The sequence below is a fragment of the Callospermophilus lateralis genome, chromosome 4 (genome assembly GCF_048772815.1).
Source record: "Callospermophilus lateralis isolate mCalLat2 chromosome 4, mCalLat2.hap1, whole genome shotgun sequence".
Taxonomy (NCBI): Eukaryota; Metazoa; Chordata; class Mammalia; order Rodentia; family Sciuridae; genus Callospermophilus; species Callospermophilus lateralis.
The window spans coordinates 17,863,969-17,888,460 of NC_135308.1; the positions used below are offsets into that span (position 1 = coordinate 17,863,969).

At 36.8% G+C, this 24,492-nt stretch overlaps 1 protein-coding gene and 1 long non-coding RNA gene across 11 annotated transcripts in view; one reads left to right on the forward strand and one right to left on the reverse strand.

The window, feature by feature from the left end:
- Marchf1 (membrane associated ring-CH-type finger 1) overlaps nucleotides 1-24,492 on the reverse strand; it is a 409,990-nt gene that overhangs the window by 41,046 nt on the left and 344,452 nt on the right. For all 5 annotated transcript variants that reach the window (XM_076853641.1, XM_076853639.1, XM_076853642.1 and 2 more), the window contains exon 5: nucleotides 8,385-8,565. In XM_076853641.1, the coding sequence (XP_076709756.1) occupies nucleotides 8,385-8,565 (181 nt within the window). The remainder of the gene's footprint in view (nucleotides 1-8,384; nucleotides 8,566-24,492) is intronic.
- The window catches only part of LOC143397530 (uncharacterized), a 207,788-nt gene continuing 197,603 nt past the window's right edge, over nucleotides 14,308-24,492 (forward strand). For all 6 annotated transcript variants that reach the window (XR_013091172.1, XR_013091170.1, XR_013091171.1 and 3 more), the window contains exons 1-2: nucleotides 14,308-14,522; nucleotides 18,945-19,002. This is a non-coding gene — a long non-coding RNA (uncharacterized LOC143397530). The remainder of the gene's footprint in view (nucleotides 14,523-18,944; nucleotides 19,003-24,492) is intronic.

Below are 24,492 nucleotides of genomic sequence, written 5' to 3' on the forward strand. Positions count from 1 at the left end.
CCACTGGCCCCGTTTCTTAGGGTCAGAAGTCTTTCGTGTATCCCTCAGGGCTGCAGAACAGCTTTGCTGTCAAGAACCACTGGACCTGCATTACCTTAGCCTTTAACCACCAGCTTACTGCTTATAAGAAGAACATAAAACAGGGTGTTCTGGCTTAACCTAGCTTCCAGGCACCTCTCAGGATGCCTCAGATACCTTCCTTCTTTTCCCCTCTTTCTCTTTCTTCCTTTTTTCACTCCTTTCTTCTTCCCTGTCCTAACTTTAATTAATTTAGTCCTCTCTCTCTGAAATACAGAGAGGATACTTCTTTCTTTTCTTACAAAGATTTGCTTTAAAGAGTATTAAGAACAGGACAGGGGCTGGGGGCTCAGTGGTAGAGCACTTGCCTAGCACGTGGGAGGCACTGGGTTCGATTCTCAGCACCACATATAAATAGATAAATAAATAAAAATAGAGATCTACTGACAACTGAAAAATATATTTAAAAAAAAAGGAATGAGAATGACTGAGGAAGCATTTACGTTGTTTCTTTAGCCCTCCGTTCCTTACTCAGAATCCCACCCTGCACAAGCCAATCCACTGGACACAAAAGATCTTCCTCTATACTCATTTTTCTTTTTCTTCTGAACATCTAAAAATACATTTATGTTGAGTACAGTGTTGCATGCATGCCTGTAATCCCAGCAACTAGGGAGGCTGATGCAGGAGGATTGCAAGTTGGAGGCCAGCCTTGGCAATTTAGTGAGACCTTGTTTCAAAATAAAAAATAAAAAGGACTGGGGGTGTAGCTCAGTAGAGATTTCCTGGGCTCAATCTCTAGTCTCCCTACCACCCCACCCCACACACTAGAATTAAAATATACTTCAACATGAAATAATTTTATTTTGGTGGGGGTAAATTCTTCACTTTGCTTTTCATGAAACTGCAGTTTTAAGTCAAAAGAAGCTTGAATGACAACTTTATTCAGTCTCCTCCTTTTACAGAGTCAAGGCACAGAGGGCTTAAGCATGAGAACCAGAATTAAAACCTGGTCTTCTGATTCCTGGATCGGGACTCCTTCCTTTATGGTTTGAATTGAGCAGTTCTTAGTTAGCCATGTTCTTGTCTTTCAGATAAAAGATAACTTAATGATCCTGAGTCTAGGTCCTGGGAGAGCAGGTCCCACAGTAGTAGCACTGTCCTGCTCCCCAGAAAACCCCTTTTCTCATTCCTTCATGTTTTCATGTGGAGGGAACTCCATCAGGGTGAGACAGCAGCCACTATCTGCTTTCCTTCAGTTCCCCAACAGCGAGAATGGCCCCCATAACCAGGTCTGGATTGCTGAGCCTCCTCCACCTCCCGCCCTCTGTCTCCACTTGTGTCTCATCTGACACACCAGACATTTCACAAGGGTAGGTTCTGCTCTATCTCCTTGATTTGAGGTAGATATTCTTGAGCAAGATGACAGCATTGGTACAATTAGGATACAGGTGGTATACCCATGTGGGAGATGAGAGAAAAGGAGCTATGTGGTAGGGAATTGGAAGGAAGTGGACTTGTGAGAGATTCCTTCTCTTCAGAAGTGGAATCTTTTAGCCATTTATCATATTATAATGTTGGTAATATTATTCTAGCATACTGATGCTTGCGCAATGGGCCAGCTACCATCAGTTCAGGTAAATCACATGAAAATATTTTTCATTATTATCAATTCAAAAGAAAAGGGATTTGATTAGATGGAAATGTTCACTTTAGAAAATTGGTTTCCAATGCTTTTTTTTGAAAAGTGAATTTAAAAATTTAAAGGAGATGGGTGTGGTGGTGTATGCCTGTAATCCTAGTGATTCGGGAGGTCCAGGTAGGGGGATCACAAGTTGAAGGCCAGCCTCAACGACTTAGCAAAATTGTGTCTCAAAATTAAAAAAATGGAAAAAGCTAGGGATGTAGCTCAGTTGTAGAGTGCCTCTGGCTTCTATCCCCAATACCCACTACCTCCCCCAAAAGGTAAAAAATTATTCTTATATTTGATGCGAAGATTTGAGGATTTTATAATAATGAATTAAGAAAAATATCCCTGCAACTGAACAAGAAAAACATCTGTAATTGAAGGACAATTTACATAAGATAATGCTTTGTGGAAGTCTTTATTTCTACCGGTGTATATGTGTGTATGTGTATGTTTTAGGACTTTTTTGAGGGGAAGTCCTATCGATCAAACCCATGGCCTTGTACATCTAGGTAAGTGACCTACACTCGAGCCCCATTTCTACACACTCTAATTTGATGCTTTTATGTGTTCTATATGGATCATTGAAATATTGATCCCTTCACTTCAACCATAATTTGTGTTTCAAAAATCAGAATATACAATATATAAGAGAATCTCCATTTTGTGTGTCCTTGGCCCTTGTTAAAATAAAAATGGATTTTCTCAAGGGCGGAACTTTATCTGGTTACAGACTTCAATAGCAAGGCTAATGTAAGTTAAGTGTTTGTTTTCATATCAGAATAGTAACACAAGGTGACATTCTTCCTGGCAAGAGGGTGATGTTCTCCGAGCATTAGTTTTCAAAGAGATAAAAATGAGCTGAAGTAGACTATAATTGAAGTTAGTAATAAAGAAATACAGAAAGATTTCAGTTAATCAATTACAAGCCAAGGATAATTATTCAAAGGTAGTTTATTTAAACTCATCTGCGACACCCTCTATCAAATCTGGCCCCCTATTTCCAGTTCTTTTCCCTTTGTGTCTTGGATATCCAACCGCTAAAATAATGCTTCTAGAATAACATGGAGAACAAAACAGAAGGCAGTCATTTTGCACTGTGTTTATAGTTTTGTTTCCTTTTGTTTGCATAAATTTAGTTACGGATGGTTTTAAAAGGTGAATAATCTTGCCCAGTTCTCTCTTTAAATTCCCTGTGCCCTTCCTTCTAGAGCGAGAGGGTATTCTTCCTTCCCTTTCTACCCTTTGTAGGTCACTCCAGGCTCTCTGAGGGCAGAGATTTTGTTCTGTCTTGCTCATTATTGAACACTACTAGCATATGGTAGATGCTTGGTATAATGAGAGCAGAGCACAGGACCAGTCAGACACCACTAGGGGCCTCTCAGGACCATCACTCAGAGCACAGTTTGCTGGTGGAGTGAGTTCAGATCTACCCAGGGTGACTGTGTTTATGGATAGAAGCTTTGTAAAACAATAAGGTCGTTTGCTGCCCAGAAATCAGTACTTTTACTCTGAGCAAACTCTTCTGTATTTCTGATTCTAGAAGTCTATACATTTCTCTGCAATTTCAAAAGATGAATTGAGCTGGTAGTGTTCCATTTCAAGACAGAAGCAGGGCCATGTGTTCAGTCCCAAGTGTCTGTTAAAATAAATCACAAGACACCTGTGTTTTCCATCTCAAAATCATTTAAAAAGACAGGTTGGCATTGTTTTCTACTCACATTGGAATTTTAATCTAATTGAAATATCATTTGTAGTTCTGAGAGTACTAATGTGTTGAGGCACTAAAACAAATTTTAAAAATCCAGCACTTTTAGTGAAAAGGATAATGCTCTCGTCAAGTTGAAATACTATTTTTAAAAAAGCATCTTCTTTTTGTTATTAGTGGTTTGCTCATAAGTCCCTTCCCACACCAATCAGCTAAGTAGCCTATTGGGTCCCTCAGTGAATGGAGCAATGAAAAGTCAGGGGAGGAGAGTTTGGCTGCAGATAGCATCGCCACTGGACAATGAACATTTTTTTTTTTTTTTTTTTTGTGGAAAAACTATTTGGCTCCTTTGAAGAGCATGAGTTAGGGAAAAAAAATCATTTCCTGAGTTTAAATTGCTTAGACTTCCCGTAGGGTCATAAAATAACAGAAGTGAAACTGAGCACAGTACAAGGAGAGAACATGTATGTGTTGTAAATTGTGAGCTTGGTCATCTTTGCAAGAAGGATGAAGTTTTTTTCTGGGACTATACTAGGACAGAGATTTTCATTGCTATAGGTTTGCATATTTGTGAAGAAATGAAACAGCAAACCAGTGATAAGGCAATTGCCTGGAGACATCAACACTTCACGTGCTGAGGGCTTCCCTCCCAAGCAATCCCAAATTCCTTGAGCAAAATTGAGAACTAGGAAGGATGTCAAAGAGGACTCTGAGAACCCTAGAATGGTGTCAGAATGCTCTTGCCCACTAAAATTATTGCCAGGGATTAAAATAGAATTTCTTTCTTTTTTTTTTTGTACCAGAGATTGAACTTGGGACGCTTAACCACTAAAGTCACATCCCATCCCTATTTTGTATTTTATTTAGAGACAGGGTCTCACGAGTTCTCATGAGTTGCTTAGCACTTCACTTTTGCTGAGGATGGCTTTGACCTTGTGATCCTCCTGCCTCAGCCTACTGAGCAGCTGGGATAACAGGTGTGCGCCACCACGCCCGGCTTAAAATAGAACTTTGAAGAAGCCTATCCAGAGTTGACTTCAGCCTTTTCCAAGTCCTATAACCCCTGGTTTTTGTTGTTGAAATGAAATAGCTTTGGAAAACGTTGACAAGGACGGTTGGAGGAAGAGAGAAGTGACCCTGATGCTCTGAGAACAGGGAGGGAAGAGAAACAACAAAACGCAGATAGATGGGAAGATTGTCAAAACGCAGCAGGCTAGGGAAAGAAGAATGAAGATAAAAGTCAAATATGTGCTTCAAACTATTTAAGTCAGTATTTTCAGCCTACAAAATAATTGATGTGCATGTAATGATGTCCCTGAGTTATTAGAAGAGGTTAGGAAAACTGAGTTATTAGGTAAAATATTCATGTGTAAGAAGGAAGAATTTAGAAAAAAGATTCAGAAAGATTTCCATTGGAAATGGCTCAAGTAAAAACTAAAGTGTTGATGCTTAAAGAGAGTCTGTTAGTTAGTGGCGGTGCAATGTGGTGGTGGGGGGGTTAGCACCTAGGAACTTTCAGGGTGTGATGTTCACTTTGATATGGAATCTCACTAAATTGGGCTTAAGATACCTATGTCACATGGGGTTTAATGAGGATTGAATTATTTAACTGATAAAAAAATAAAAGAATGCATGGACTTGAGTATTTTTATTATATATTTGTCAAATAATTTCTATATGGAAAAATTATATAAAGAAATATTTTAGGGCAGGATGTAAAGTTGTCAGTAGTATTTGCTGTCCCCATAAGCTTGGCTTCACATAGACGCCTGGTTTCTCTCATTTAGGAGTGACTGAAATGGGAACCCCATGCAATTCTTTTGCTTCAAAATAGGAGATTAGTTTGTGCTTCCTAATCAATATTGTGTACTTTTCTAAATTTCATTGTGCTTTCTTTACTTGTGACTTTTTGACTTTTCTGGGCTCTGAGAATTACTTCTGACCCTGGGTAACTCAGCAAATTAATGGGACTTTTATTGAGTGTCATAAAAGTAGTTGAGCTACTGACTTAAAGATGATGAAAATTGCTTTTCCTTGAATAAGCCCTTGATTTTATTTTGACTTTAAAGATTTTCTTCTGGAAATGTTAGAATACCTTGATGAATTTGCTAACTGTAGATTTTGGTGTAGAACTATCAATTAATGAAGCAAGAGTTTACTGATATCTTCCGAGACTATTAGCCCCAAGGTTTGTCAGACTATGGAGACTTCCACCTTTCTATCTTCAAATTCATTTCATTTAAGCAGGATCTCCTGCCTCCGTTGGCTAATGGCAGAAATTCAGAATCATTAGCTAAATTAATTGTTTCATGTGCTTGGTCTTTAGAACGTTATAAACTATAATGGAATTACTGAGTTGAGAGCAATTAATTGGATGTTCTTCAAATATATTCTAACCAAATGCTGTACCTGGCACTCTTTATGACCACTTAAAAACCACCAAAAGGAAACTGTTGATGAATCCTAGTGCCATCAAAATAAACCACCTAGAACAGTTTTAATATCCCCAGATCTGTGTATTTGTGTCACCCCTCCATCTGAAAAGTCATTCCAGATACCGCCTCTTAAGTATAAATTTAGTGCTCTATATTTTTAAAAGGAAAAAATGAGAATTTGAAATACTTTCCCTCTCTGGTCTTCTTTTAAAGCCCATAAATCATGGAGGGAAGAACAGTATGCTCACATGTTCCTCATGTCTAGGACTCGTGTTTGAGGCAGGAGTTGAAATTGAGGCCCTACACCAGGCCATTGAGGCATATGGAGTGTTGGTGGCAAGAAGTCTCAGGTAAGAGAGTGAAGATAGAAAAATGAGAAGAACTTGGAAAGCAAATTGCGTTCTAAAAGGGACCAGCTTCCACATTAGCCCTCCGGTTGTGGTCATAGGGAATGTTGTCCTGGTAAAGCCAAATACTGGGACTTCCAAACAAAATCAGATGTGTAACATTTTTTACTAACTAATCACATTTAAATTTTGGTAATAGAATTCAAGTTTTAAACTCTGTGGGTCAAACAAAACCTGTTTGTGGGATGTCAGGAAGCCACCTCTGGATTAGATTCTAACACCCCCTATTCATATACACATAATATATATAAAATAAAGGATGTTGAAATACTGCCCTTATGATCAACCAAAGAATTTTTTTTTTTTAAATAAAGGAAACTAAGGTATTTCATTAATCACAGATAATCAACAGAAATCCATTAGGGCTACAGTAACATATTCATTATCATGACTTTAAAAAGATGGTATATTTGTTTCCTTTCTATTTGGCTTATAAACAGGTGAGTTCAGGAAACAAAGATTTCCTGATATGGTTGTCAATTGTTGGTACTGGAATATTAAAAAGTGTGCAAAATAGAAAGGACCAGAGTTGTATTTAAAGGGCAATTCTATAAAAACTGAGGGTAGAAGAAAGACTGTTCAAGTTCCTTCAGGGCATCACGTTTAGTTCATTATGCCAAAAAAGTGTAGTGGTAGATACTAGAAAAAAGAGACAGTTTGAATATGTTATTATTTTAGACTGTTGCTCTCAAACTGAAATATACAGATGCTATGAAAAAACTTGCAGTTTCCTGAGGGATGAGAAGAGAAATTCAGAGAATCATGGAGCACACAATGTGTCATTAGCTACCCCAGACAGAACACAGCATCTATTAGTGGATACAGCAAAGGGAAAGGAATAAACATCCATTTCTATTTCTTACATTGCTGCTCTGGGACCCAGAGGAACAGTGTCACCTTTTGGCATTTGGGTCACCTCCTATGCTAAGAAAAATGACAATGTATGTCCCAAAGGCACTTTGTGCATAATTTTTGACACCTATAAAGCATTTGCAAATTTTTAAATGCAAGGGTACCACAAAAGTATGGAATGTTATTCTCCCTCTTCATGATATACAGAAATGAAGAATTACGAGACGGCCAGCCACCAGTCAGTTACCTACTGGAATGTTTTTGTTTGCTTTTCATCTTTGTTCATTCTGGAACCCAAGATGTTTATTTCCAAGCAGTGTTTATTTCCAAGCAATGTTCTTTCTATCCACTTTAGCTTTGCATTTCATTTAAATGAAAAAGCAGGCCTGGGCTGATTCATTATTTAAATTGCAGTCTCTAAGCTCCCCTTTGGAGACTGAGGAATCCATATGTGTAAGGCTGCAGTTAGGCAAAAAGAAGAATAAGTTACATGATAAAATCCAGGGCCCAGCTCTCAAGCGTGAATATATAAAGTTCATTGTCCTTGTCTGTGTCCCTTACAAGTAGTCCTTGGATAGCTTTAAGTGAGATGTTAACCTTATACTTGAAACATAGTCTTACCTTCATTCTTTAGGAAAAAAAATGACAAATGCAGAATTTGAAGATAAACTTCATAGATTAGAAATATACTTATCTCTCTCTTATAGCTTGATGTACAATATGGAAAATGATACTTTTTCTATGTACTCATTATATATAAAACATCAAATAATACATAAAAAAATAAACATAAAATCAGTCTATACCTTCTAGAAGAAATCACTCTTTTTTATGATCTACTTTTCTATAATTTACTACTTGACTTTCAGGAAATTAGATAGGTTCATGTTATTTAATCTATCATTTAACTTCTTGAGAACTATTCTCAAAAATTTTTTAACAATTCAATTAGATTGAATTACAAGAATATTTAGCATACATAAATATGTATGATTTTTCTCTATATATATATTTATACATATGTGTTTTTTTTGTTTGTTTGTTTTAATCATGAAGGGTGATGTATAAATCAGAGGTCCTAATGTATAAAACAGAGAAGAATAAAAGATCACTTGCCAACTCTTGGCTGTCTTTTGCACACTGAGCCCATTACAGGATACATCACCTTCAGGGATATTAGCATGTTGGCTGAGTCTTATTGGGAAGGAAATGAACTTATAAAAACAAGCCTGCCTTGCAAGTTCTCTCCCCCAAACCAGCTCCTGTGGATACTGTACCTTCCGGAGGGGTTTGAGCTTGGTCTCCATTATGAAGTCATATTTGCAGAGTTCGCAGCAACGTGTGTCTGAGCTCTTGATCCACTGGTGGAGGCAGGACTGGTGGACAAAGCGCAGGGTCCCTGTGCAGCGACAGGGTGTTATGAGGGGGCTCTCTTCGTCCCCTTCGCAGTGACAGATCCTGGAGAGGGACACAACAGATAGTATGAAATCTCACAGAGAACATTCTCACCAGTGGATTTCTACCCTTGCTTACACCAGGTTATATTAGAACTTGCAACCTAAAATTTAGAGTACACTGACATTTCATTACAACCTGGATGCTAGAGCTGAGTCTTTGATCAATAAGAATTTGTTTGCACTTGTATGGTCATTGCCAGACTTAAGTCATGTTATAAGGCATTAGATATTGGCAATGCAGAAACAGACTATCATTTAATTTCTACACTGAAGCCAGTTTTTAAAAAAATAATTAATAATTCTTTGATACTGGGGATTGAACCTACAGGCCCTTAACCATTGATCCACATCCCCAGTCCTTTCTATATTTTATTTAGAGATAGGTTCTCACTAAGATGCTTAGAGCCTCAATAAGTTGCTGAGGCTGGCTTTGAACTCTCAATCCTCCTGAGCCACTGGGATTATAGGCATGTGCCACCATGCCTGGCCTGAAGCCAGTTTTAAGAGCATACAAGCTTGTGTATCCAGCTTCATTTCTTTTAATAAGTCACTTTCTTTGGGTTTTCATATCTAAAAGTTATGACATGTAAATATTCTAAGGAATGTTAGAATCAGGGTGATATTGGCCTCACAGAATATGTTTGGAAGGGTTCCCTCTTTTTCTATTTCATGAAATAGTTTGAGGAGTATTGGTGTTAGTTCTTCTTTAAAGGGCTTGTAGAACTCAGCTGTGTATCCATCTGGTCCTGGGCTTTTCTTGGTTGCTAGGTTTCTGATGGCGTGGAACATTAGAATTTCATTGTGTTATTTTGATGGCAGTTTTATAGGGCTATAGAGTATAATGTAGTAATATAGTGTGGGAAATTTCTGAAAAATTTTAATGCATAATCAAAGAATAAAGTTACTACTGAAGTTTCAGACTAAAAATATTATAAATATTTTCCTAGGAAGGTGCATACTTATTAGGTCATAATTAACTGTCCAAACTGTCAATAGTCATCATTATACAAAAAACCCCGTAAAAATTACCAATTACATAAAATTCAAGTTCATGAAATTCTATTGTTTGAAAATGTTAATCAGTACTTTGGCCAGTGAACTTTGAGTTCAAATAGTTTCTGAATTACTCTAAAGTCTAGTTTTAAAGATTTACAGTTTCACAGATTTACATAGAGAAGTTTGCAATCAATGTCTCCCCTCCCCTGGAATGAGTTAAAAAGTAGCAATGTTGGATGTAGTGTCTCATATAAAAATCAATGTGGTAGGGGAAAATTAAAATAAAATCTCCATTACTCTCATATTCATATTTTTAAAAATGATTTATTTTCTTCTTTGAATGAGTTAAGCCTTTCATAACTCTAGGTAGTGAATTAAAACCTCAGCCTTTCAGCAACTCTCATGATTTAACCAGCTGTTAGAAGTTGGTAATAAATTTAATTAGAAACATTGCTTTATATCTGTTAGAGAGATGAATGTTGAATGTAGCATTTAAAAAAATTAAAAATCTGCGTAATTCCTTTAAAAAAAAAAAGCTGAGTCACAGTGGTGGGATGGAAAAATGTATCCATTGCTGCTACTGCTCTTTCCTTATGGGTGTTTACACCCTTTTCTCCAGAAGCATATGTTTTAAAGAGTGGGTTTAAAATCTACTCTGAAAATACACTATCTCCCCAGAGAAAATGAAATACCTGCTCAGATTGCCAGTGCAGTAAGATACAGGAATTGAAACCTAATGCTCCTGACCTCAAAATAAAGAAGTAGGACAGAGGACACCAGTATTTTGTCTTAATTTCTTAAGTAAAAATAAAGTAAGCACAAGGAAACCCTGACTTCTACAGTTTTGGGGTGGGCATGATGGGATGAGGACAGAGGGAAGGTCAGGCCAATGTCCCCTTTCTCCCAGACAGAGCTGAGTGCAGCAATGCTGGATAAAACACCTCAAGGCCAAATGGCTGACATGGTGGCGCATGCCTGTGATCTCAGTGGCTCCAGAGGCTGAGGCAGGAGGATCCTAAGTGCAAAGCCAGCCTCAGCAAAAGTGAGGCACTAAGCAACTCAGTGAGACCCTGTCTCTAAATAAAATACAAAATAGGGCTGGGGATGTGGCTCAGTGGTCAAGTGTCCCTGAGTTCAATCCCTGGAACCCACTCTTGCCCCCCAAAATGATCCGAATGCCTATACCTTAAAAAACCTGAAATAGCTCCTTCTTCCAAACCTAGGCTTCAGGAACTGGGCCCTCTGTGCCTTATATCACAGTTGATGCCATCACAGTATCTCAGCCTAGGTGCTCAGTAGTTGGCTGACAAGGCCGCTATGAAGGAAATATGAGCTTCTACAGCATTTACTCTGATTGTAATATTTATTATTTGAGTCACTGAAATCTAATTAATTGTGAAGAATAAGAGATATTATTTCATAGGTCCTTGAACCCATTTTTTCCTCCCCATTTTTTATTGGTGCTTTATATTGTACATATGATGGAATTTGTTGTTATATATTCATACATGCACACAATTTAACAATATAATTTGGCCAATACCACTCCTCAGCACTTCACCTGTCCCTCATCTACTTCCACGTCCCCTTCTTCTATTCTATTTATCTCTCTTTGATTTTCATGAAATTCGCTTCCATACCTTCTTTTCCTTTTTCCTTTCTAGCTTCTACATATGAGAGAAAACGTGATCCTTGACCTTCTGACTTTTTTCATCTTGAAACTCCTATTTCTCTTACTACTTCAATCAGACCTTGGCCCAATTCTGTCCAATGAATGTGATTATAAATAAAGTTTTATTGAAACACAGCCTCGCCCATTGGTGTATATATTGTTTAGAGTTATATTTGCAGTATAATCACAGAGCTAAGTAGTTTCTGCAGAGATCATCTAGCTGCAAAGATTAAAATATTTGCTATCTGGACCTTTTCAGAAAATGTCTGCAGACTCCTTCTTTAAGGTATACATGGCGATTCTGAGTTAGAGACAATATGTGTATGTTGCTGACAACAATGAAAAAAAATTTACAAAATAAATCACCCCAAAGCTCTGCAAGCAACCAAAAACTGAAATAAAGATTATACAGAGAAATAATAAAATGTTCACACTATGAATGAAAGCTGACTTTAAAGTCTACTGACCTGACTTTAAAGTCTACTGCTTCCATGGGCAAAATTACTCATTTGAAAAAGAGAAATTTGCCTTTAAAGTCATCTGATAATTCATCACTAAAAAAATAAATAAAATAAAAAGATTGTATCAAATGCTCAACTGCTCAACAACTGCCAAAAAGATTCTGAGATTCTGACTTTTTACTGACATGAATAAAGTAATTTATTCATAAGCAGTTTTAAACAAAGACCTAGCTGATTTACTAAGTTCAAAATGACCTGATCAGCTTACTGATTATAATACAACTTCCTATGTCTTATAATGATCTTTTTAAAAATTCTTCTAAAACTCTTACCCGAAGCACCACCAGCAGTATTATTTTCTCATAAAATTAAAATTTATTTCCCATAGGAAAAATCAAAAGTTTGTTTCATTTTCATTTCTATCTCACATACTTTATTTTAGCACGTTTTTAGCATTTTGAACTTTTTCTAAATTATCCAATTCAAGTGAGACCCAAGAGACTTTTCTAAGCTATATTTAGATTGTTTCAAATGAATTGAAGAGCTAAATATCAACTTCAATATCTTTTAAAAATAAAAAATAATATGATAAGACCATTAAAGAAAGAATTAAACAATTCTTAAATCGGTATACTCGACAGAAATCACAATTGCTGAATTATAAATGAAAACACAGTAATGAAAACATAAACATGTTTTTCCCAACAGAATAATTGTATAAAGAAAATGTTGTTAATGCTGTAATAAAATTACATTGTAAAATATTCATAATTTTGATGCATTTTTACTTGATGGGAAATTGAGGCTTGGAAATTCAGTAATTCTATAAACTCATTGGTGATCCACGTTGGTGCCTCATACCCAGTGGGAGGAAGAAGCTGAATTCATAAATTTTATTGGCATTTTAGTATATGGACTGTCTACTTACAATCTAATCAGCATATGTTGAGATTTCATATTTAAGACTTCAATGTATTGGTACTTCCACATAATTTTTAGCTTTCCATGAACAGAACGCCACAAAATATTATGTAACACATTAAATGTTAGTTTTTTTGTTTGTTTGTTTTTGTTTTCTTTTTGGTATGGTCAAAGTGTATAATTGCCTTAATGTTTGAGTTTAAGAAAAGTAACTTCTTTTGTTTTGGTCTTATTTATGTTAAAATGGTCTTTACTGTTCACCATTCACTCCCTTCTGAAGGCTCTTGGACCTGATAGAATAATATATTTTTCTGCAAAAGTTTTAAAAATAATTCATTACTTGAAAAATTGTCCTTATGAGGCCCATCATGGTTAAAAAAAAACTTGGGAATTTAAAAATTATTTTATTCATTTGATTGTTCATATTTTTTAGTTCTTTTTTAAAACTATGTTCTAGTTGTAGATGGACACAATACCCTTATTTTATTTATTTATTTTTATGTGGTGCCGAGGACCGAACCAAGTGCCTCACACGTACGAGGCTAGCACACTACCATTATGCCACAGTGCCACAACCTCAGTCCTTCTTAGGGACCTTGTTTGTGATACTATTGCAATTATCTGAGAAATAAGAATCTGAACCAACATGTGACCTTGAGGAAGGTTAACAAGTGATTCTGAAAAGTGTGGAAACATGGAGGGCTCACTTGTCTTCCATGATTAGCTGCAGTAGCAAAGCACTTCTAGAACATACTTGACTTCTAAATGCCATCATCCTTGTCATCTTCAAGCAGCAGCTTGACCACAGGCTTCCCAACTCATGGATTCTCAGAGCCATGCTAGATTTACCCTTCTCTTTTTGGCCTTTCTTCCTAAGGCTATCCCCTCACTTCCCTATCTACATTTTTCTCCATAACCATCTCCAACTAAATAATCTTTACCAGTAATTGTGGGTACTGCTATGTCTGTATTGGCTTAATTTGGATGTTAATCTTTCAGACCTAACCATCATGCTTCAGATTGTGGCATGCATTCTTAGCAGTCACTTTACTACGCCAAAAAGATCTTAGAAATTTTTCAGACAGAAGCCATATTGAAAAGTATTAAGCAGTGGTGAGAAATTAAACTTTCAAGGTCAATGAGTGAAGAGTTAGAATGTCTCTGTCTCTCAATATTACACAGCAGTGAAGGGATAGCAGGCTAGGGAAAGCTTTATTTTTAGTTTTCTTTTAATTTTATTATTAGCATGGAAAATGTGAACTTGTTCATAAATGGAATTGAAGGTGCCTCAGAGAGTTGGACATTTAAAAAAATCGTTGGGCAAGAGAATGCCCACTTGTTGACAAAGATGGTTGGAAGAAAGTATAGGGAAAGAAAGTCTTGTAGGGGAAAGTGTTTAGGCAAGTGGAAAAGGAACGCTGACACCTGTTCCTGAGGGCAAGAGGTAGAGGGAAAATGGAAGGTAAAGATGAGAAAGTGGTGGAAACAGAAGAAATTGCAGTAGTGGTGGTCTACTCTTTTTAGAGGCAGGTATGATAAACACAGGGGAGGAAGGCATAGGGTTAAGGTCTTAGAGAGGCTGTAAATAATTAGAAAAAAACCACTTGGAGAATGTGATGGGAAATTAACCAAGCGTGAATGTAAGAATTGTGGAGCAACCTTGAGGTCCCTGGTGAGATTAGACAGCGCGGATTTATAGTAAAGGCTGCTAACATTGTACAGGGACTTGGCAGCGAACAGCAGTCCGAGAGCCGCCCTGCAGCTTGGGACGCATTCTAACTGTTCTGAGATCAACAGGTCAGACATAGGCAGGACACAGAAGGAAGGATTCTGGAACATCAGCAAATACAGCATGTAGGCAGCCGGGGCAAGTGAAATCTTATCTTGGTTAACATGTTATGGGAAAAGGTAAGTTCCTATTCTTTTGGTTACACTGCTTTCCCATGACAATGGGGAAATAGTATATGGAATTATTTGGTATTTGAGATTCAAATCTAGATCAAGTCCTGGCTCACCTTCTTGCTCTTTGCTCCAGTAAACTGACAAAAAAAAAAAAATCTCAGTTTACTCATTTGTAAAGTAAGGTTAAAAATACCATTTAGGGGGTCATGAAGATTAAATGAGATGAAAGTGTACAGCACCTGGCCCATGGTAGGCAATCAAATATTTATTTTATTTTACTTATTTATTTGACGCACATACAATTTTAACTGACTTTGGCTTGCTAATTATATTATGACTTGTTACGGGATCATGGGATTACTACTACCACTACTAATTTGGTTTGCAAATGGCACTGCTTTCAGTACCCTGGGACAGAATGATTTCAGCAGCTGGTTAGTTGGTTAAAACTCATTCTCGTAAGGCCAAGGTCATGAATTCTGACAGCACACAGGTGGGTTAGCTTCAGACACATTTGAGTCCACAGGTCAGTCATGTCACAGTCGTGTCTGTAAGAAAGCTAGGCAGAAAGGGGTTTTTGTGTCTGTGTAGGGTAAATTTGATATTGAATTCAGTTTCACTCTTCTCTATGATGACTGGCCTCAGACAAGATTTTAGAATTGGTGGTCTCATCTATAAAATCTTATGTGGCTATTAGAAGGCTCAAATAAAATATGTGAGAAAATACTGCCAAGGTTAATCACTATTCCAAAATGAGGTCTTATTGCCAATATATAAATAATCAATAAAACCAACAGAAATTGTTGCTAGATATTATAAGTGTAAGGCGTTGCAAGTTTTTGTCAAAGCAATTTATTTTTTCATGTCTGCCTTTCAATTCGCAGGACTGTCATGTTTTACCTCCAAGGACTACGATGAGAGAAAGGCACCCTAATATTGGGATTACTTTTCTATTAAGATACCCACACGTTCCCTATAGTCAAGTCTAAGTACCTTTGCTAGTTTTAAATTTTTTATGAACGTCTTTTGCTTTTTTCGACTAACCTCTCCTTCTGGAAACTTCCACCTTTTTGGCTTATGTAAAACTTCCATCATTGTGGCAAACAAAATGAAATGATCAGAGCAAGTGGAAGAGTGACCACCAACATGTTAGAATTCTGGGACAGTAAGAGATGATAAAGGAATAATATAGAACTCAGTGTCCAAATTGATGGCAGAGACTCTTCAGCTGCACTTCAAAATTATAGGCAAAGGGGCTGTCTTTTAATATATGAGTAATTTTGGAACAAACAAAAATAAATGCTAATTTCTGCATTTAACCTCTCAGGGGAATAAAAGGCAGGGAAAGGGAAATTACATAACAGCTGTCTTCAAATATGTCAAAGTCTATTGTGTGAAAGAGCAACTGTCTTGTCTGTCTCACAATAGACCCAGTGAGGAGAAGTTAAAGGAAACACACTTCCATGAAATAGGAAGCGATGGAGACACCCAGCACTTTCCAAAGATGGAATGAGCTCTCCCAAAATGGTGAATTTCCCACCATTGAATATATTCCCGCACAGATAGGGTGGTTTGGACAGAGGTACTCTAACATGAACCAGAGCAAAGGTGAACTGCTTCTCCTCTTTTCCAAGGTTGACATCTATTATTTTCTGTTTCCCAGGGACTGATTTTTTTTCCCTTTTTAATTCTTCAGGAGCATTTCTCCTCTGCTTATCCTTAGAATTTTGCACTCGACCCTTTGGCTTTTCCTCTCTATATTACCATGGTGAGGCAGTCTAGATCCACAACTTCAAATATTGATCTTAGACTTGTGACCTTGTGACTTTAAGACACCTCCCTTCAAAATCTTGTCAATAGCAAGAAACTTAAGTCAGCTCTCCAAATCCAAAGTCAGTGTTTCCCCAGTGGGACACTTAACTTTCTATGTCTCACCATTTCCAAGACAGCTTTTCTTCTTAAAGATCCCAATCCAGTAGTATTCCCCCATGTCAGGACAGTCTGCCTTTATCTTTGACCCTTCCATGTACTTTAGACCCTATATTCATGTTGCCAACTACATGACAATGCTTTTGTCCCACAGTGTTTTTAATATTAAAATTTAACTGATAAGCATCAAAAAGTCAGGGAAAGATGATGAGTCTCCAGATCAAAAATGGGTTGGGAGTGCTATGCATTAAGAATTTAGCTAGACAAGTATGGAACATAGACCCGACAGCTGTCCTGGTGAGATGATTTAGCAGTTCTCAGAAGTGGTTCCCAATTACTTGTGTTTTGTTTGTGTTTTGGGAAAGTTCACTTATAGTGAAAGTGAGAAATATATAATCCTTTCAGATACCATGCACTCTTTAATTTTCATTTGAGGAACCAAATTGAGGTGTGACAATTTTATACCCTCTCTGAGCAGCAGAGGAAGTCAAGCAAAGTGATTTGAAGTAGAAAGAAGAAGTAACTCTTAATAAACAGAGGAGAAGATGGACAGTATTTAATATCATTCTCACTAATAGCTGTTTCCAGCTCCTCTTATTGACTTGGAGCCAGCATATATTTCTGGAATAAAACCCCAAAGTTCTTATAAGCCAGAATTCTGTTTCCTTATCAGAAGACACATGTTTTAAAATACCCCGAAAACTTGAATTAAAAAAAAATTATGACATAATAATAAAAATAATTTTATCAACAACTGATATAGTTTTTATAACCATGAGGTTGATCACTCTAGATCTACAGTATTTTAAAACATCTACAGGTGAGTGACAGTTGTTTATACATAAGTGATTTTTAAAAAGTGTTTTGTTTTCTTAAAGGAATTATTTTCAACTAAGAAAAGCAGCTACATAGCATGACTTCCTGAGTGTAATTTCATGCCCTAATTTGTCACCACTGCCTTGGTCAAAACCTCAGACCATCTGCACAGAGCTAAAGGGAATGATCAACAACAAAGACAATGACATAGCAATGTTCCTGGCTCCTAACTCTGTTCCTGGAGCCAATTCAAAGTCTCTACTCAACAGCTACAGTTTCTTCCCACCCGATATCACACTAATGAAAAAGTGAAGATAATGATCCTCTTGCTTGCCAGTAATGGAAGCAGAGGAGGCCATGTCTCATTTTAATTCATAGGCATTGAGTTCTGCAATGGTTTGGAAAGATTCCATTGGTACTTCTCCTCTTGGGTCCCTCATTACCTCTGGAGACAGTTTGATGACATTAAAACTGGGAGTTTAAATCCTGATTGGACTTGAGAATTATCACCAAGATTTGTTTTTTCTCATCTAGCCTAGAGGTTCACTCTCACAGTGGGTTAGACTCTCTTTGAGGACTTTCTTAGAAGTCTTCATGGGCTTGCAGAGCACATTAGATTTCCCCCAACCCCTATCATGTTGACATGTGTAGCTCCAGTCCTGAGTGTACCTAGTAATAGAATACATACATGCATATACATATGTATGTGCCAGGAATTGAATCCAGGGGTGCCTTATCACTGAGCCACATCCCAAGTCCTTTTTATTTTTTTATTTTGAGACAGTGTCTAACTAAATTGCTGAGGCTGGCCTTGAACTTGCAATCTTCCTGTCTTAGGTAGCTGGGATTACAGGCATGTGCTGCTGCACCCTGCTAGATATTCTTGATTTTAGAATTAGCTTCAACTGTCTAAATCTTCCAAACCAGGGAGAGATTCAAAGCTGGGTTGTGCCTTTTAGGATAATCCCTCTTCAGTTAAGCACCACTTTCCCACTCTATCCATACTTCGTTGGTGAGCTCAGAGCACAATCTATTTCTAGGTAAAGAAAATGGTTCTCTCCAACGGCCTTTCCAGATCCTATTTTATGATTTTGGTGACAAATAGGCAAGTAAATTGATAATAATTTTGAATGAATATGCCAATGTTATGATTTTCTCTACATTTTCACACATCATCCACATTCCTTTTATATCAGCTTTGAGATCTTTTGGGGTTTGTTTGTAAGACTGAAAATATTGAACTAGAGGTATTTCTAAACAGGTATTCCCAACATTATTAGGCTAAATTTTTATTTCCTGCATGCATTGAGGTGAAAAGGGAAAGCAAAAGGACAGATGATACAAATTCATTTAGATTTATTGTGTAGCTATAACCAAAGAAATAGATGTGGTCAGATACAGAATGAAGCTTTTGTATATACGTAACAACAGAGCTATCAGAAAAATCCAGTTATAACTTTTCAGTGTTTTTCTTTTTTTGGATGTGACAAAGTCTTAATTCAAACTGATTTTGTGATAGTTCTTTATTTCTTATTGCTAAGTGTTAAAATTCTTATAAGCTCACCCTCAACCATGACTTCCTTCCAATTTTTTCCATTCATTAATCTTACCTGGCTGAGCATTACATCAAAGGAATTCTCACATTGCCATGGATAATTGACAAAGCAAGCACTTTATTTACAGATAACCAAGAATGCTTTGACTGGGAAATACTCCTCTGCATATGAATTATTTGACAGAGGTAAGTGACATGGAAAGTATTGATGTTTTAAAGCAGTTATAGACACTTTGAGTGAATTATGCTCAGTCTTCACCCATCTATCCATCTGTCCATCCATCCATCCATCCATCCATCCATTCATTCTCTCATCAAATACTTTATTGAAGCTGAGGTTGTGGCTCACCTGGCACGTGCAAGGCACTGGGTTCGATTCTCAGTACTACATAAAAATGAATAAATAAAATAAATAAAGGTATTATGTCCAACTACAACTAAAAAAACTTAAAAAATACTTTGTTGAATATGCATTATGTGTAAGATTTTACAAGGAGCTATGATAAATACAGAGATGCATAAGTTCCAATCTTTGCACTTTAGAAACTTATATACTATTTATAGTTCATAATTGGACAATTCCACAGCTAGTCAGAATACAAGTTAAACTGGGACATGAGCCATGTCAAGTGTCATCATATGCAAGTAAAAGAAAGATCATATACAAATTGGTGGTCAAGGCCCAATGGAACATGTGGTATATGAACTAGAATTGAAGCCTGGGTAAAATTTTGACAGATGGAGATGGAGTTGGTAGAATACTCAATGTATAGAGATATTTTCAGTGAATGCTTAGAAGTAGAATTGATCAGCTAATCAGGTAGAAGATTGAAGCTAATTAAAAAAGAACATGAATATTTTTAGGTAGGATTATACTGGGATGGCATACCAAAAAAAAAAAAAAATAAGGTAAGATTATAAAAGAGGCTGTTTCTTTTACTCCAGATCAACACTTAAACACACACACACACACACACACACACACACACACACACACAAGCTTTAACCATAGTCATTTAGAATCCTGAAGAATTCCATTAAGGAATCTGAGTAAGAAATTAAGATCACATTTGAAAATGGGCTTAAATAGATATTTCTCCAAAGAAGACATACAAATGATCGAAAGGTGTGGGAGAAGGTGTCCAAATCACTAATTATCAGGAAACACAAATCATAGCCACAATTAGATATTACCTCACAAACATTTGATTCATTATTCTTGAGAATATGGAAAAATTGGGGCTCTTGTACATTGTTAGGAATGTAAAATGGTGCAGCTATTGTTCAAAACTGAAGAAGTTCCTAAAAAAGTTAAAAATAGAAATACTATCTGATTCAACAACTCTACTTCTGAGAAATTTTCTAAAAGAAGTGAAATCCTGAACAAATAGATATTTGAATTCCCACGTTCATGGCAACATTATTCACAATAATCAAGATATGGAATCAAACGTCTTTATGAATAAAGAATATTGGCAATATACATACAAAAAATATCATTCAGCTCTATTGAAGAAGGGGATCCCATCATTTGTGGCAGGATTGGATGTCCATTAGATGAAACTTGAGGGAATTATATCAAGTGAAATAAATCAGTCACAGAAAATGGTTCCATTTACATGAGGTATATAAATGAGTCAAACACAGAAACAGAGAGTAGAATGGTGGCTGTAGAGACAGGAATTTGCTATTCAATGGGCATAATTTTCAGTTATGCAGATGATTCAGTTCTAGAGACCTGCTGTACAACACTGTTCACCATAAACACTGTATGGTATTCTGAAAATATATCAAAAGGGAAAGTCTCATGTGATATGCTTTTATCATAATAAAAAATTAAATAATGTCATTCTCTAGTTACAAAAAAAAGGAGGATTATTAGATTAATTTGGTAGTGTTAGCTCAGATAGATAAGAAAAAAAAGAAGAGAATATTGAAAGCATCAAAATCAATGGTAATGTGAGGAAAAATCACTAACTGTGGGAAAGCAGAGAGACTGGAGATGTTGTAAAAGTAAAGTTGTCAGAGCTGAGGCCTCGCTTTGGGTGGAGGAGGTGGGGAGCCTTGGGAGAATGGAGTCAAGCTGACTTTAAGGTTTTAATTAAAGCTCCTTGGAAAGGCTGCTCAGGATTAATCTAAGCAAAGGGCCTCTGAGCATTGACTGTCACTGCAGTTACCACTTGAAAACTACAATTCGAGAGTCTGCATTCTGTGACACTGTATGGGGACAGGAGGAAGGAGCTGGAAACTTTCTCAGAGAGCCTTCCTGTTGGATTTGAGATAATTCAATGAATAATAATAGTTGAAAGATATTTTCCCCACTAGAATTAAAAATATATAACTAACAATGTGGTTCCTTACTTTTTCTTTTTAAGTCATATTTTATAGTGTGTAAGGAAGCCAGAAAATGATACCAATACCACTTGATTATCCCTATTATTTTCCTTTCAAATAAGAGTGTAAAATCACAAAAATTTATTTATTCAGATTTTTGATAAAACAGAAGTTCTACTTAGATAAAGCACCTTTTTTTTTTTTTTTTCCTGATAGTCTCTATTCTTCAAAAGCTAAGTATGAACTGGGGATATGGCTCAGTGGTAGAGCACTTGCCTAGCATGCATGAGGCACTGAGTTTGATCCCCAGCACCACATTAAAAAACAAACAAACAAACAAAAAAACAACTAACTAACTAAAATAAATGTATGGTGTCTGTCTACAACTAAAATATATATAAAACTAAATATATAAATTTTTATTATATATTTATCTTTGAAAAAGTAACTGAAAACATAGTATACACTTAATTAAAAATTAAATTCATAGAAAAGTCTTAGAAGAAACACAGGAAAATCAAGATAGTGATTATCTAACTAGGTAATTAAGTTCAAACTAAAATAGTAGTTTTCTCTATTTTTAGCTTTTTCACAATAAGAAACTAGCATACTAATCAATATAATATTAAATAAACAAACATTTAAAAATGTTAAATTGCTCTTCATTCCCTTTAATCTCATTCTCCAGTAAGTTAAAAAAATCATGAATAAATTTGATAGATTTATATATATATGAACAATTTGGAGAAATGCAGTTTTTTTTTTTTTTTTGAGACAGGATCTCACTATGTTGAAGGATGCCGAGGCTGGCCTCAAAGTTCTGAATCTTCTGCCCCAGCCTCCTGAGTGAGGCTGGGGTTACAAATGTGCACCACTGCGCCTGGTTTGCAATAATTTATCATCAGTAATTGTTGAATTGCTATCCTATTCTCTTCCTGTCTAGCTTCAGGGACAATCTTTAAAACATGGTAATTAGAAACAAAAGGATACTGTCGTTGATATTTTAGTAGACATAAATTTACAGGTGTTAATTCTATGACCAAGAGTTTCTTGTTAAAATTTCAAAATACTTTTTTTATTGTAGGGACAGAGGAGTATTATGAGGAGGCTGCTTCCCTACCCCACACATATGACAATATCAGGAGTATCTTGTATTATCTGAATTTTAAGTGTTGGACTTATTTGATGTCATTTCTTGTATACTTCATATACTGTGCAAGTGTACATATTCAGACATTTCATTTTAAGCCTATCAGATTCTGCTGCAGTTTCCCGGAAGATGAAACCAACTTACTCTGATATTTGCTAGCTGGAAGGGGTAACTTCAACTGTATCATTAGCATTTTCAAGTGCTCAGATATGTATATGTGTGTTTGTTGAACTTCTTCAACACTAATGACTGTCCACTGAGCTGCTCATAGTACATCCTTAAAAGAATGCACAAGTTGGCTGGGCACTGTGATGCATGCCTGTAATCCAAGCAGCTCAGGAAACTGAGGCAGGAGGATCACAAGTTCAAAGCCAGAATCAGCAACTTAGTGAGGCCCTAAGCAACTCAGTGAGATCCTGTTTCTAAATAAAATGCAAAAGGGCTGGGGATGTGGCTCAGTGATTAAGTGCCCCTGAATTCAATCCTGACATGGCATGCACACTCACAGACGCATAGAAAAAAAAAAAGCACAAGTTTTTTATATTATCATGGAAAACTGATAGCACAAGGAGGATCAATCTGGAGCTATTTAAACATCAAGAAAAAGCGCAGGCTGCTAGTGGATACGAACATTTGTTTCCTTGACATTCCTTTTTCCCAAAATATTGAGTATATTGGAAGTTTGGGAGCTAGAGAAGTCATCCTCCTTCCAAGCATTTATCCAGATGTATCTCTACAGTTCTATGGTAGCACCTTAATCCTGCACTCTGCCAGTCCTTGGTGGACCAGGCCAGTGAGCTGACTTATGACAAGTTTATTAGATGCAGATTGTCAAAGCTGTCATCCCCTATTTAAAATGTTCTCATTGTAAATTTCAATGAAAGAAATTTTTCTCATTACTAGGAAAAACTGTGTCTCTTCTAAATACGTTGTTGCTTTCCTGATTCCTATTTCTTTTTGTTGGCCACTGTGCATTGGAAATTAAACTTGTAGGATATATCCATGTGTGCATTTTTGTGGAGTTAGCATTTTTATACCTTATATTTATGTGCTCTGATTTTTCTCACTTTCCTATCTTATCCTTCTGATATACCATGCATATGTAAATACACATGCATATACACACATATTTTTTGTCAAAATTTTTTTTAAAAGGGGAATACATAATTAGGAAATGCAAACATATGTCATTTCCTCTATTTTGCTTTGTTTTGCTGTCTCCCATGCATAGGCTTGGGGTAATTTCCTTTTCCTTACTCTAATGCACTCTATAGTTATCCCATCACGGAAGGAACACTGATTACAATTGCCTGGTATATTAGTCAGTGTACATCACTGTGACCAAAACGCCAGACAAGAACAACTTAGAGGAGGCAAAGTGGCTCGTGGTATGAGAGGTACCATTTCACAGATGCCAGGCTCCATTGCTCTGGGCCCAAGTGAGGCAGCACATCATGGGGGAAGGGCAGGGCAGAGGGCAGCTGCTCCCATAATGGCAGGGGGAAGCAGAGAAATGAAATGAGGGAAGGGACTACAAGGAAGATGCGCCCTTCCAGGGAATGCCCCAGTGACCCACCTCCTGCAGCTCTCTCCATCTGCCGCCAGGTACCACCCAGTCCATCCATCCAAACTAGGATGAGCTGATCAGGTTCCAGCTCCCACAGTTCAATCGTTTTACCTCTGACTATTTCTGCATCAGCACAGGAGACTTTGGGGTGACCTCATATCCAGACCATAGCACTTGGTTTCTTATCTGTACTCAACATTTCATTGGTTCTCACACTTTAACATGCATGAGACGACTAACAGAGACTAGTTCAAAGATAGATGGTTGGAGTCAACCCCCAGAGTTTCTGACTCAGTAGTTTGGGGCCCAATAACCTGCATGTTCCACAAATTCCCAGGTGATGCTACACATACAGGTACTATCCTTTGATTAAGGCCTTTTCTTTCCCCCATAGTTTCATTTGAAAGTGAATCGTACTTCTCTATACCAACTTGATGAGAAAGTTGAGGTTTAATCCAGGTTGAAATCTTTTAAAAGTAACTATTTTCTTTCTACAAATAAAGTTGTCCACTTTGAGAACCACTGTCCTAAGTTTTAGCCGGCTCTTCAGGAGATGAGAGGAAATGGTATGCACTAGTTGCTCACCCTCAGACTCCATTCTGATGTGTCCAGATTATACAAGTGC